The sequence below is a fragment of the Muntiacus reevesi genome, chromosome X (genome assembly GCF_963930625.1).
Source record: "Muntiacus reevesi chromosome X, mMunRee1.1, whole genome shotgun sequence".
In the NCBI taxonomy this organism is placed as follows: Eukaryota; Metazoa; Chordata; class Mammalia; order Artiodactyla; family Cervidae; genus Muntiacus; species Muntiacus reevesi.
Genome location: NC_089271.1, coordinates 99,726,939 through 99,739,486, shown reverse-complemented (window position 1 = coordinate 99,739,486; position 12,548 = coordinate 99,726,939). Strand labels below are relative to the sequence as shown.

Sequence of the window (12,548 nt, the reverse complement as noted above, 5' to 3'; positions counted from 1 at the left end):
GTGAGACAGTAAGATCATCTCCCCACCTCAGAACAGTCGGACTGCGTGTGGTCAAGTGGAACTGATCATACCGTCCTCTTCAGCAGTTCCTTCCCCACACACCAGAACAATTCCTTCAGGTAGCATTCATATATTTGCCTGAGTAGACACGTCCAAAGATGGCCCAGTATCACCTGTAATACTGGTTACCATTCCCCTGTGGGGGATAGATAGAGTAGCTGTGGTTTATGTATTCCATGGAACTCAACTGAGATCCAGTTCAGAAACATAGTGGCAGATCAAAATGTGGATTGAGAACTAGAGAAAACCACCGTTGAGGTCCAGTTTTACCAAGTAGAGAAGAATGGTGTATTTTGTTTCTGGATATTCACTTAGAGAAAAAGGGTCAAAAGTCTGCACAGGAAGGAAGCTTGCACCCCAGCCTGAGAAGGGTTGTTGCCTCTCAGAGCGCAGCAGGGACAGGTGACACAGCAGCCCGGACCTATGCCTGGATAGATGCATTTTAAAAAGATGGCGACACATGTGTGTGGACCTGTATTTGTGTGAGTTATTTCTTGGTGGCAGATAGCTGGATATCTTTTTATTATCGTGAATCTCTGTATTTTTCTATATTTGCAAATTGTGCAATATTGAAGGAATTGATGTCTATTAATGCCCAATGACAGGGTTTGTTCAGAAGGCAGCAGCAGCAGCAGATGGGGGCACAGGTGTGTCTTGGCAGAAAGCACTCACATCTTCCCTTCTGTCCAGCAGCCAAACCCAGTGGAGCAGCGTTACATGGAACTCTTGGCCCTGCGCGATGAGTACATCAAGCGCCTTGACGAATTGCAGTTTGCCAACTCTGCCAAGCTTTCCGATCCCTCGGCCTCACCTTCTAGTCCTTCACAAATGATGCCCCATGTGCAGACTCACTTCTAATAAAGAAAAAAGTGGACTTTTCATTCGGGGCCTCTGTACAAAGTAGGTTAAACTATTTGCCTCCATTTAGAACTTGAACTAACATAATCTTAAACTCTTGAATATGTGCCTTCTAGAATACATATTGCAAGAAAACTACAGTGTCTACACGGCAATCGGAAGAAAGGAGCCCAGATGGGGTTTTGGAAAATCCTGATACCTTCCAAAAGTGGTTTTTGAAAGATAATATTTAAATCATATTTACCTCTTCAATCTCTTCAGAAATATTACGTGTACAATATGTACTTTGTGGGCCTCATTAGAACAATGACATTTTTAACTAAAGGGGGAAAATGTATGTTTATGAGATGGATTTTCCTCAGACTGCTTATAATAGTTGCTTTGGGTGATCTAAAATGAACCTAAATGTGAAAGATGTGTGTTACTGCCAAAACCAAACTGAGCTCAGCTTCCGAGACATGATCCAAAAACAAGGTGTTTAAATAATTGCCAAATTTCACACCATCATCTGTGTGGTGACTTGAGAAATAGCTGTGTAGATGAGTTTTCCATTATTTTGAAATTTTGGAATATGAAGTATTTTCCCCTAATTTCCAAGAGAAGCATATTTTTATATTAAAAAATGATAGGGCCCAGTTAAATATGATTTGATTATTTTTAACATTGCTACTTCTGTTTCCTAAGTTCTTTCATGAGCTTGCCTAGAATTCTGACCTGTTTTCAGGTGGTGGAAAGCCCTTCTCTAGCACTGTTTGAAGATGTTGGATGCATTATGCTGCTTAAGTGAATGTTTTCGCAAATGTTGCTCTAGTCAAACTAGCTTATCTGCCAAAGTGTCGGGTTGACCATCTTGGATGTGTGAGCTGTCGCTAGAGCAGCAGCCTCTGAAATAAAAGCCGCAGATGTACATTTGTTGAGCGTATTCTTGAAAGTATGGTGTTTATGAATTTCAATTTCAGTGGTGTTTGACACCCTTTCCCACCCAGGAGTGCATAAAAACTGGTTCTACAAATTTTTACTTGAAGTATCCAGCGGTTTGCTTTTTCAGGTTGTTTTCTTTTTTTGTAGTATTAAATGCAATTTCAAATGCAGTTCTATTTGATATCTAAACTAATTCATTTAGTCAGTATATTTGTAAAAGTTAAAGCTAGAGTTAAAAAGCAATTAATGTGTTTTACAATGATTTGTAAAGGTCTATTTATAGCTAATATGGTTTTGTTTTCAATGAATTAAGAGAGATTAAATATATCTTTGTAAATTATTTTATGTCATAGCTTAATGGTTTACCAAATAAGACATCTCAAATGCAGTAGTATAAATGTATAAATTTTGTATGTATAAGAAATTTTATTAGACAGTCTCTTGCTTTTTGTAAACGCTGTAAATATTTCATAAATTAACAAAATGTCACTCCATAAAAAGAAAAAAAAGCTAATACTAATAGCTGAAAGGATTTTGTGAAATTTCATGACAACTGTTTCATGGCAATAATGACTAAAGACCTGCTGTAATAAATATATTAACTAAACATCACACTCTATTCCCAGGGCTGTAACTTTGTAGTGTATGTGTCTTAAATGTGCATGTTACCCATCTTATTTGCTTTTCCTGGATCTACTTCACATGCTCTTTATCTTACTAGCAACCTTGTATAGGGCTCTCCCCAAATCCCAACAATATTGGAAATTTAAATACATTGACAATGCAGATTTTAAGCCACAACTGCCTTTATTATGGGCTTCCCTGGTGACTCAGACAGTAAAGAATCTACCTGCAATGCAGGAGACCTGGGTTCAATCCCTGGGTTGGGAAGATCCCCTGGAGGAGAGCATGGCAACCCACTCCAGTATTCTTTCCTGGCAAATGCCCATGGACAGAGGAGCCTGACAGGCTATAGTCCACGGGGTCACAAAGAGTTGGACACAACTGAGCAACTAAACACAGCACAGCACAATGACCTGTGTTTTTTTTAATTTATTTTGTTAAGTATATTTGATTTACAATGTTGTATTAATTTCTGCTGTATGGCAAAGTGATTCAGTTATACATATATATTTTTCCTATTCTTTTGCATTATGGTGTATCATGGATATTGAATATAGTTTCCTGTGCTATACAATAGGACCTTGTTGTTTATCCCTTCTAAATATAGCAGTTTGCATCTGCAAATCCCAAACTCCCACTCCAATCTCTCCCCCACTCCCCTGCCCCTTGGGCACCACAAGTCTGCTCTCTATGTCAGTCAGACCACAGCTGTCTTTATTAATGTAAGGATAGCTTTCATGTAAGTGCTAGGTTGCAGAGACATGAGACTTTAGACTCTGGATGGAGAATGTAGCAGTTGATATTAAGGGAGATTGAGAGACTGAAATAAGTCATACTCAAAGTCTCTTTAGGTAAGAAATATGAAAATTCTTCAGATGCTGTCAACTGGGAGTTGTTTATCTATGCATGTGCTAAGAGTACCAAATAGTTATAATAGTTCACTTACCATTTAAAAAATCTGAATAGGACCCTTAAAAGAGTAAGTATCTCATTTAAAACTATGAGTAGGTTTACTCATAGAACTCTGCAGGTTCTTCTTCAGGCACAGCTATGTTTCACCCTCACTGCACCCTCATGGCCATGCAGTGTTCTCTTGTCCCTGTTGTTCAACCGAGGAGAGCACCGTGGATGCAGGGCTTCACCCACATGCCCAAAGTTCCAGAGCACTGAAACAGATGTTTGCAGGCACTAAACTGAATGCTACCTGTCTTGGATTCCCACTGAATAGCTTTAGCTCTGCCTTCTGGAATGAAATAGAATAAACTCTTCCTGGGGCAGCCCTTCAAGTAATTGGACTCATACATATTTTTGGTAATATAACAGGGTTTCTCTAACTATAGTCATGGTATTTCTGATCTATTTATGATAAGACAGCAAAGCTCCTCCTTATGCTTTTGGGGAAGAATGATACTCAAAAGTTGGAAAATCCATTAACCAATATCTCCTTACTTGCAGTCCTCTCTACAGAATGCAGCTGTCAGTCCTGTGCACAGCTCATGTGGCTTTTTGGAGCTTTAGGCAAAGGTGTGTGTGTGTACTAAATCACTTCAGTTGTGTCTGATTCTGTGCGACCCCATGGACTGTAGCTCACCAGGCTTCTCTGTCCATGGAATTCTCCAGGCAAGAATACTGGAGTGGGTAGCCATTTCCTTCTCCAGGGGAATCTTCCTGACCCAGGGATCGAACCCATGTCTCTTACATCTGCTGCATTGGCAGGTGGGTTCTTTACCACTAGGGCCACCTGGCAGGACTATTATAAAGGGAATGTTCTTAAAATACAGGGATTTATTACAGAGTATATACACCTAGGACTAGAGGATGTAGTTAAAGATGGCTATTAAAGTAAATTCTGGGGACACTCAAAGGAAAGAAATGTATGCAGCAAATAAGAACATGAGGATTAGTACATTCAAGGGAAAACCTAAAGGTTGAAATAGACTGCAGTTGAATTCTTTTAGATACACAGAATCTCTAAAGCATACTGCTGGACAGAATACCAATTTTTAAAATGAGAGTCTGATACTCTGACATTTATTGGTAGATTTATAACTTAGTTAAAGAATTATTAATAAAGTCTTTTGTATTCAGCGAATCTGGAAGATGAAAGATCAGCAAAACAAAGTATTTTCATTTTCTTATGAGGCTTAGATTCATAAGATTCATAAGAGGCTTAGATTCATATATGGATTATTCCTTATTTGCAGTAATTTGTCCTTTAAAAGCAAAGGTGATAATGTTTTAAACCACATGGGGTAGCTAAAATGTTTAGTATTTAAACTGTGTAGGGTAGCCAAAATGTTTAGACATGACCATTAAGACGTAGCAGTTTGTTTTCCTAGTAGCTGCAGACAACATGGCTTATTCCTTTACAATGGTTATTATGTATGTGCTTTCGAAATGGACTGTTCCACAGTGCAGCCCACATAAATGACAAAAGAAGGTTGTTCATCTCATTTCGGGTGCTTTATGTCACAAACATGTATTAGAAAGAACCCAGGTCGGGCCGTGTGGGGATCTGGGTTTCCGTCTGGGCTGTGGACCTGCTTCTTGGATAGAAGATGTGAGGTCCTACCAGCCCCCAGATGCCATAGATCCGGAGGCCTGTGAGGAGGCCTTAGCGTCCATCTGCTCGGTGAGGATAGGGACTGCTCATGCTAGAAGAGTCCTTACAAGTCACATAGCCCTTTTCAGAAATACACTTTCATCACCTAGCACATACAATATTTATGGCACAGGAGGGCATTGGCCCCATGTATTAGTTTCCCGTTTCCACTGAGAAATCACCACAAAGTTAGTGGTGATTTATTATCTTCCACACACATTTCTTCTCTCATAGGTCTGGAGGTCAGAGGGCTGAAGTTAGCCTCCCTGGCCTAAAGTCAAGATGTCAGCAGGGCTGCATTCCTCTGGCTGCTCTAGAGGAGAGTCCTTGCCTTGCCTCTTCCAGCCTCTAGTGGCCACCTTCCTCTGGTGACTAATGCCCAGTGCCTTCAAATCTCTCAACTCTGACTCTTCTGCCTTGCTTGTTGACATGTAAAGGACCCCGGTGGTTTTATTAGGCCCCTCTGGATGACCTAGGCCACTCTCCCTGCCTCAGAGTCAGAGAATCAGCAATCTTCATGCCCTCTTGCTGCATAAAGGAACATGAACAAGGTTCTGGGTATAGGAAGCTGTGATGCTGCTACACAGCCCAGTCCCTGGTGGCAGGTGGCAAGTGGGTCTGCAAGCCTTAAAAGGTCAGACACACTCTCCTGTTACTAGCTCCATAGTGATTCACAATTGGGTAAATGCGTAGCTCAATTCATTTAGTTACATTGCGGGTGAAATTTAGACTTTGAGTTGCCTCTGACTTTATTCCCTGTTTCTATCCTCGCATTTCTCCAACTCCCTTGGCCCCCGAATGGAAGAAAGGGAGCTAAGTATCAGGGGCATATGTGCCAAACTCGGTACTATCTAGCCTCCCCACAACATAAAATTGATAGGGTTGCTTTTTAAGGGTTTTTAAAAAATCATTTTAGAGATGTGACAGAGAACCAGAAGTGTTTATTTTTTTTAAGACAATATTTTATTTTTTTGGTTGCACCACACAGCATGCAGGACCTTAGTTCCCCAACCAGGGATTGAACCCATGGCCCTTGCAGTGGAAGTGTGGAGTCTTAGCCATTGGACCACCAGGAAAGTCCAAGACAATATTTTAGATAGTATTTATCAACAAATACTGTCTCCTATGACCCAGACCTGTGTTAGCTGACCTTTGTTGGGAAACAAAAATGAATAAAACAGTGGCCTCCTTCCAGGAATGTCTGGCCTAGTGGGAATACAGTCCAGTTAACTGGTAATTCCAATGCAGGGTGCAACCTGCTTTAATAGAGGCAGATGGCAGCGGCGGGGAGGGGGTGGGGGTGGGCTTTGGGGCCAAGATAGGGGGTCAAGGCGGAATTTCTTGGGAATACAGTCAAGAACTGAGTCTCCTTAGTTAAGTATGAGCTTGGTCATATCTCGTCAGGAAAAGGTACATTCAAACCAGTGATATCACCCCACACCCACGTGTTAGCAAACCTTTGAAAAGTCTGGCAATCCCAAGCATTGACCAGGTGAGCCAATAGGAACTCTCATAGACTGCTTTGGAGATGATTGGCATTATCTGGTAAATATTAATATTAATCTAGTAACACACTTTTGTCCTAGGCTTCTTTAGGAACTCTCACAAGTAACTTTAAAAATAAAATGAACACACAGTTTAAAAAAAAAGCAAAGATAGAAAGTCCTCAGTGGGAACCAACAGAAACAACAGACACCAGGAGAGGACCTGTCAGGCTGCAGATCACTCAGGTTGTCAGGTACAAGTAGTGGTGGGCTGAATGGATTCCTCTTTGGCCTAATTCTCCTTGAAGAGTATGGGACTTAGGATATGTTTAAAATGTCACCATTTTCTTCCTGACAAAGCTCAGAGCAGATAGGATGCCCGTACCTCCTTTTAACAAAGTACTGGACTGAAAGTGGGTGTCTTAACTCAGGCTGCCATAACAAAATACCAGAGACTGAGTGCCTTAAAAATGAGCATTTATTTTCTTACAGTTCTGGAGCCTGGGAAGTCCCAAGATCAAGATTCTGGCAAGGCTGAGATAATTGGGAGAGCCTTTTTCCTGGCTTGCAGAGAGCTGCCTTCATGCTATATTCTCAAATGGCCTTTCCTCAGCGCCTCCTTACAGGGAGAGTCAAGCTCTCTGGCATCTTTCCTTAGAAAGGCACAATCCAAACATTTCAGGGCCCCAGCCTTACGACCTAATCACCTCCCAAAGGCCTCATCTCCAAATACCTCAATACCAATTTGATGGTTACGCTTCAATATATAAATGGTGGAGGTAGGGGGGAGAGACACAAACAATTCCATCTGTAATACTGGGTTAAACATTTGATTTAATAATTTTGGAAAACCAGAAGCCTGCAAGAGGTGGGTCTTCAGTATATCTGAAAATCTGCCCTTCCTTCCTCCTAAATCTTCTCACCCTGCCAACCTTTCACCCCAGGCTCATCCCCTCTTGGGTGTTAGGGTTTCAAGCATCACATTCTCACAGTTCAGTTGGAAGTTATCAACGTGAGAGGGCAGGATGGGTCTGGGATGAGAACTAATAACTCCCTGTCTACAGATCTGCCTTCTATCAGAATGCAAACTATTGCCTTTATATTTCACTGGTCAGATTTTGGTCACAGGTCATACTCAGGGCAATCACAGGCAAAGGGCAGTAGCCATCATTCCCACTCCCAACTAAATCAGGGGTGGGTAACAGGTGGTGAGCCCGTTGTATATGCAAACCCTAATAGAATGGTCAGGAAAATAAATATAAAGCAGGAATCAAATATCCTAAATGCCTTTATCATCAGATACGGACTTGATTTCCACAAGCAGTGATTTAGTCGACAGAAGTTACACGTTGCTGATAATATAAACTGAGGGCGGATGTTCCAAGGGCGGCATCAGAACACTTGGTTACCCTACAGATGGCGGGGAGGTGGCTTTGTGGGGGCGTGGGAGGGCGGCTAAGAACGGAGTGAGGGGAGGTTGCTAGAATGTATGGCATTGCTCGGGGTTGGAGATGTCAAGGCCAGGGAGGCCCACGGGCATTGGGGCTTCTCCCACCGCAAAACTTTTCTAAGGAAGGAAAACGGATGGAAAACAAATCGTACTGAATACTTGAATTGCTCTAAACTTTTTTTTCTTCTTTAACCCTGCATCGCTATAGCCCATCTAGGAGTTTCCCGAGCAAAGCACGTTCTGCCTAAGTCGTGGGTCGATCTCGACCCCAAGTGGCTTGGGACGTGTCCAGGTCGCCCGGGCCTCACCCCGCCGGCTGGCGGGCCGGTGGCCCAGGTGGGGCTCCGGCGGGGCTGAGGGGAGCGGGCTGGGGACCCGGCTCCGGGTCGCGCACCGCCCTCCCCGCCCCCCACCCCCACGCGCGCGGCCTTGTGGGTAACGCGGGGCGCCAGGTGACAGCTAATGGCGGCGGCCGTCTGAGCCGGGCGGGCGGCAGATCGGGGCCGCCGGAGGCGAGCGGCCGGACCTTCCGGGGCGCCGCTCCCCTCCTGATTGCGGCTTCCCCGCGGCGGCGGACTCGACGCGCCATGGACAGGCCGGCGGCAGCGGCGGCAGCGGCGGCGGCGGCTGGCTGCGAGAGCGGCGGGGGCCTGGGCCCGGGACCGGCGGGCGGCAGGAGGCCCCCTCGGGTCGCGGGGGGCCCCGCCGTCGGCTCCCGGCAGCCAAGCGTGGAGACTCTGGACAGGTAAGCGGGGCCCGGCCGCCCCCACCCCGCGCCCCGACCCCCGAGGGCCCCGCGCGAGGCCCGGCCGCCCCTTCCCCGCGCGCCGGCCTGAGGCCGAGCCGGGGCGTCCGCCTCCCGTCTCCCCTCCCCGTCCCCTCCGGAGCCCCGCGAACCCCTGGCTGGTCGCTGGTCCCGCACCTGGTTCGTTTTCGCCGCTCGCCGGAGCTTCCCCGCACCCCGAGGGGCTTCGCAGCTGTCAAACCGCGTCCCAGGCCGCCTCCTACTGCACCTGAGAGCCGCCTCGGCGGCCGGTACCCCCGCCACAAATCGTTGGGAGGCAGTTTCATCACGGTGCACCTTTTTTCGCATGACCTTGCCTCGAGTGATCTCAAGATCCAAATCCCGCCGCCGCTGCTTGGGGGCTTTGATGTGGGGATTGGGAGGGGGTACTGGGGGCGGAACCCCGCGGGTGTCCGAGCTGGTACAGATGGAGGCAAAGATACCCTCATTTCGATGGAAAACTTCCAAACTGCTCCTAATGCAAGAACACATCAGCGTTTACTTTCAGTTCCTCACACTTTGAAGGGACCAGTTCATTGTTCTCACAAACACGTAAGCCCACTGCTTCTTAGGCAGCCAGAGAACTAAGATCAAGCAGTTAGAAGCATAAACCGACCAGATCTAAGTGGGAGGGCCACCCTGACCCTCTGAGAACAAGAGTTGAGTGACCCCCTCTCCTGGAGTATGTAGCTTTCCCTCATCTTGGGCATTTCGCTGACACTAGGGTGCAGTTAGGCATCCCGGTCCTAAAGCCCCTAGGACAGTTTTAGATGTTGGTTCCTGCCTTAGTCACTCCAGTGAGCTAAACTTTTGGGAGTTTCCAAAGGCATAGGAACAGCAAGAAACACTCCTTTTGTGTAATTACAATACATTTTAATAAAGTCATTACCCAAGTGGTCAGCTTCTCTGAAAACTAATCACAGCTAAGATAGTGTGTGGAATGGTCAGGGTTGCACTATCTGTAGATATTCTATGATGTATGAGTGCTTGGAGAATCAGAGAATAATGGCAGACAGCTTTTGCACTCTGGCTTAACATCTAGTGGAGAATACAAATAAAACAGCCATTGAAACCAAATGTGATAAGTGCCAGGGTGGAGGTGCACTTGGAATCGCTCTGGATGCCGGGTGCATGGGAATCATCCGAGAAGCTATTTAAGACCTCCAGGTGGCCAGACCCCCCTTCTGAGGCTTCTCATTCAGGAGGTTTGGGTGAGGCCTAGGTGTTAGAATTTTTCAAAAAGGCTCTACCACTTCAGTTGTGATCCACTGCACTATGGTATCCAGAGATGGGGTATTCACTTCGTTTATAGTGGTAGGGACGGACAGGGTGCACTGTTTGGCCACTGGAGTGGGACGTGTGTCATCCTGGCTGGATGTTGGATGTGGAGAACGGGTAGTAAAGGCCTGTGGGAAGGCAGGGACTGGATCCTGGTGGGGCCTGTGTGCCTTCCAAGGAGCCATGCCTTTGTCTTCCAGGCCAGTGCTTCTCCAACAGCTCTGTAGAGTCCGAGTCAGAATCACCTCTAGTGCTTGATTCAAATGCAGACTCTTAGGTCCCACCCTAAATCTGATCCGCCACCTCCTGGGTAGAGCCTGAAATTCTGCATTTTTTAATAACCACCCTAGCTACAAGTAGGGTGGACTGTGTGGTCTCTTTGGCCCCAGATGGTACAGGGTACTGGTTGGGCCAGTGAGATTATCAGTAGTGTCCTTCTGCAACTCACACTGGTGTCCTGGTTTGGAAAAAGGAATTATATGGTCACCTAGTTACGGGGGTCACAAGAGGAGTTCCATCAGGGAAGCTACAGGATGGCCTCTGCATTTGAGAACAAGTGCCATGCAGTAGTGTTGTGAAGGGACTGGAGGCAGGGTGGTCTCATTGAGTTAGGTTAAGTAGGTTCTGGAAATGCTCCTCTCTCAGTCATTTATGCTGTGAATACGAGAGCCTGCTCTGTGTCTGGCACTGTGCTAGGCCTAAGGATACAGCTAGGAGCACACACAGACAAATCCCTGCCCTCGCGGGTCATCTTTAGTGGGAGAGAGAAACCAAAGACCAAGTCACATGTGTTCCGTGTTAGATGGTGATAGGTGCGGGGGGACAAGAATCACCCGGGAAGGATAGGAAGTGGCTGGGGTGTGCACTCTGGGCAGTGCTGGGAGTGTTGTGTAGGGTGGTCAGGGAAAGCCTTTCAGAGAGAAGTGGCATTTCAGTAGCACCCCTGAAGAGGGGTCTAGTCATGCACGTAGCCGGGCGACAGCATTCTCGGCTGAGCCCTGTGTTCAAGGGTCAACTTGGAGAGCTGTGTCACCAGCACAGAGGGTGCTGGGGGGACGCAGCAGAGGACAAAGTCAGATCACAGGGGCCACAGACGGTGGAGTGGGTGGCGTGAAGCAGAGGAGGGACGACACCTGGTGTAGATTTCAGTAAGCTCTCCACGGCTGCTGTGCGGATGACAGACTGGAAGGGGAAGGAGTTGAATCAGAGAGTCTAGCAGGTGGGAGGCTGTTGCAGTCAGAATGAGAGAGGATGGTGGCCGCGAGTGGAGCCGTGGGCTGAAGGAAGGGAGAAGCGGTCAGGCTTAAGATATCATCTGAAGGACATCTGCAGGGTAGAGCCAGCAGGGTTTGCTGCAGGTTGGCAGTTGGCTAGGAAAGGGGGAGAATCGAGAACGGTTCCAGTGTCTTCAGCTTGTGGAAGACAGTGTGGTCGAGATGGAGAAGCCTCTAAGTGGAACAGGGTTAGGAAGTTAGCAGGCGCTTGCTCTGGATAGAACAGCAATGAGATGTCAGTTGGATGTCCCAGAACAGATGTCAAAGAGGCAGTTGGTTTGTTTAGGCCTGGAGTTCAGGGGTGGTGTCTGGGTTGGAGACCTGAATTTGGGAGTCACTGGCTTAGAGGTGGAGCTTAAATTCATGAGGCAGGGGAACCCGGACAAATGATGGGTGTCTGTCTGGAAAAGGGAGTTGAAATAGGAGTGGGCAAGGTGCCTTCTCATGATACTTAGCAGGTCAGAGTGACAAGACTTGAGCATTCAGATGTGAGAGCAAAAAGGTGTATGGGCCCCAAGGTAAATGTCAGCTTTGGAGTCTGAGGTCCCTGGGTGAGGTTCTGCTTTTCCCTGACTTACGAAACATGAGGGTGGAGGAACAGGTTGCACGCTGGGTGACTGAGGCTGGTTTAGACACATGGAGTCGGCAGGGTTTCTGGGACTGACTAGTGGAGCTGTCCCATGGGATCCTGGGCCTCTGGATTGAGAGCATCCAGGCTGGAGAAACAAAGCTGGGGACCCCCAGGCTGCAGGTGACTGTTGTCACCAGGAGTGTGCAGGGAGATTGCACTGAGCAAAGAGCAGAGACAGGAGAGGAAACGTGGCCTCTCAGTCCTGTCCTCGTACCCAGGGTAGACCCTGGCTCTGCAGGTGTGGCTCAGCTGTGGACTGTGGGCCCTCCTCTCTCTTCTGAATACTGTGCTTCTCTAAATGCTAACAAAGCTGTGGGCCTGCAAGAGGATGTGGCTTGCTCAAGCTGGTGACAGAAACAGGACCCGGATCCAGGCTTCCTGTCTACTAGTCCACCATACCACACTGTTCATAACTCTGTTAGCCAGGATGCTTCTGGTTGCAGGTACAAAAACCACAAATCATTCTAGCTCCAGCCGGGAAGGAAATGTCTTGGCTCCATCACTGCTGCAGACAGGGGGAATGGTGGTCACGGGCATGTTTACAGCCAGAGTTGCAAGCACTGTGGTTGGGGCTCCCCATCT

At 46.9% G+C, this 12,548-nt stretch overlaps 2 protein-coding genes across 6 annotated transcripts in view; both read left to right on the top strand.

Moving 5' to 3' along the window:
- The window catches only part of MTM1 (myotubularin 1), a 91,236-nt gene extending 88,763 nt beyond the window's left edge, over positions 1-2,473 (top strand). For 2 of the 3 annotated variants that reach the window (XM_065916163.1, XM_065916161.1), the window contains one exon: positions 751-2,473. In XM_065916163.1, the coding sequence (XP_065772235.1) occupies positions 751-918 (168 nt within the window). In that variant the 3' untranslated portion in view covers positions 919-2,473. The remainder of the gene's footprint in view (positions 1-750) is intronic. The other variant, XM_065916162.1, reaches the window with a different exon arrangement.
- A 5,977-nt stretch (positions 2,474-8,450) lies between these two features.
- The window catches only part of MTMR1 (myotubularin related protein 1), a 60,066-nt gene continuing 55,968 nt past the window's right edge, over positions 8,451-12,548 (top strand). For all 3 annotated transcript variants that reach the window (XM_065916576.1, XM_065916578.1, XM_065916575.1), the window contains exon 1: positions 8,451-8,744. In XM_065916576.1, the coding sequence (XP_065772648.1) occupies positions 8,587-8,744 (158 nt within the window). In that variant the 5' untranslated portion in view covers positions 8,451-8,586. The remainder of the gene's footprint in view (positions 8,745-12,548) is intronic.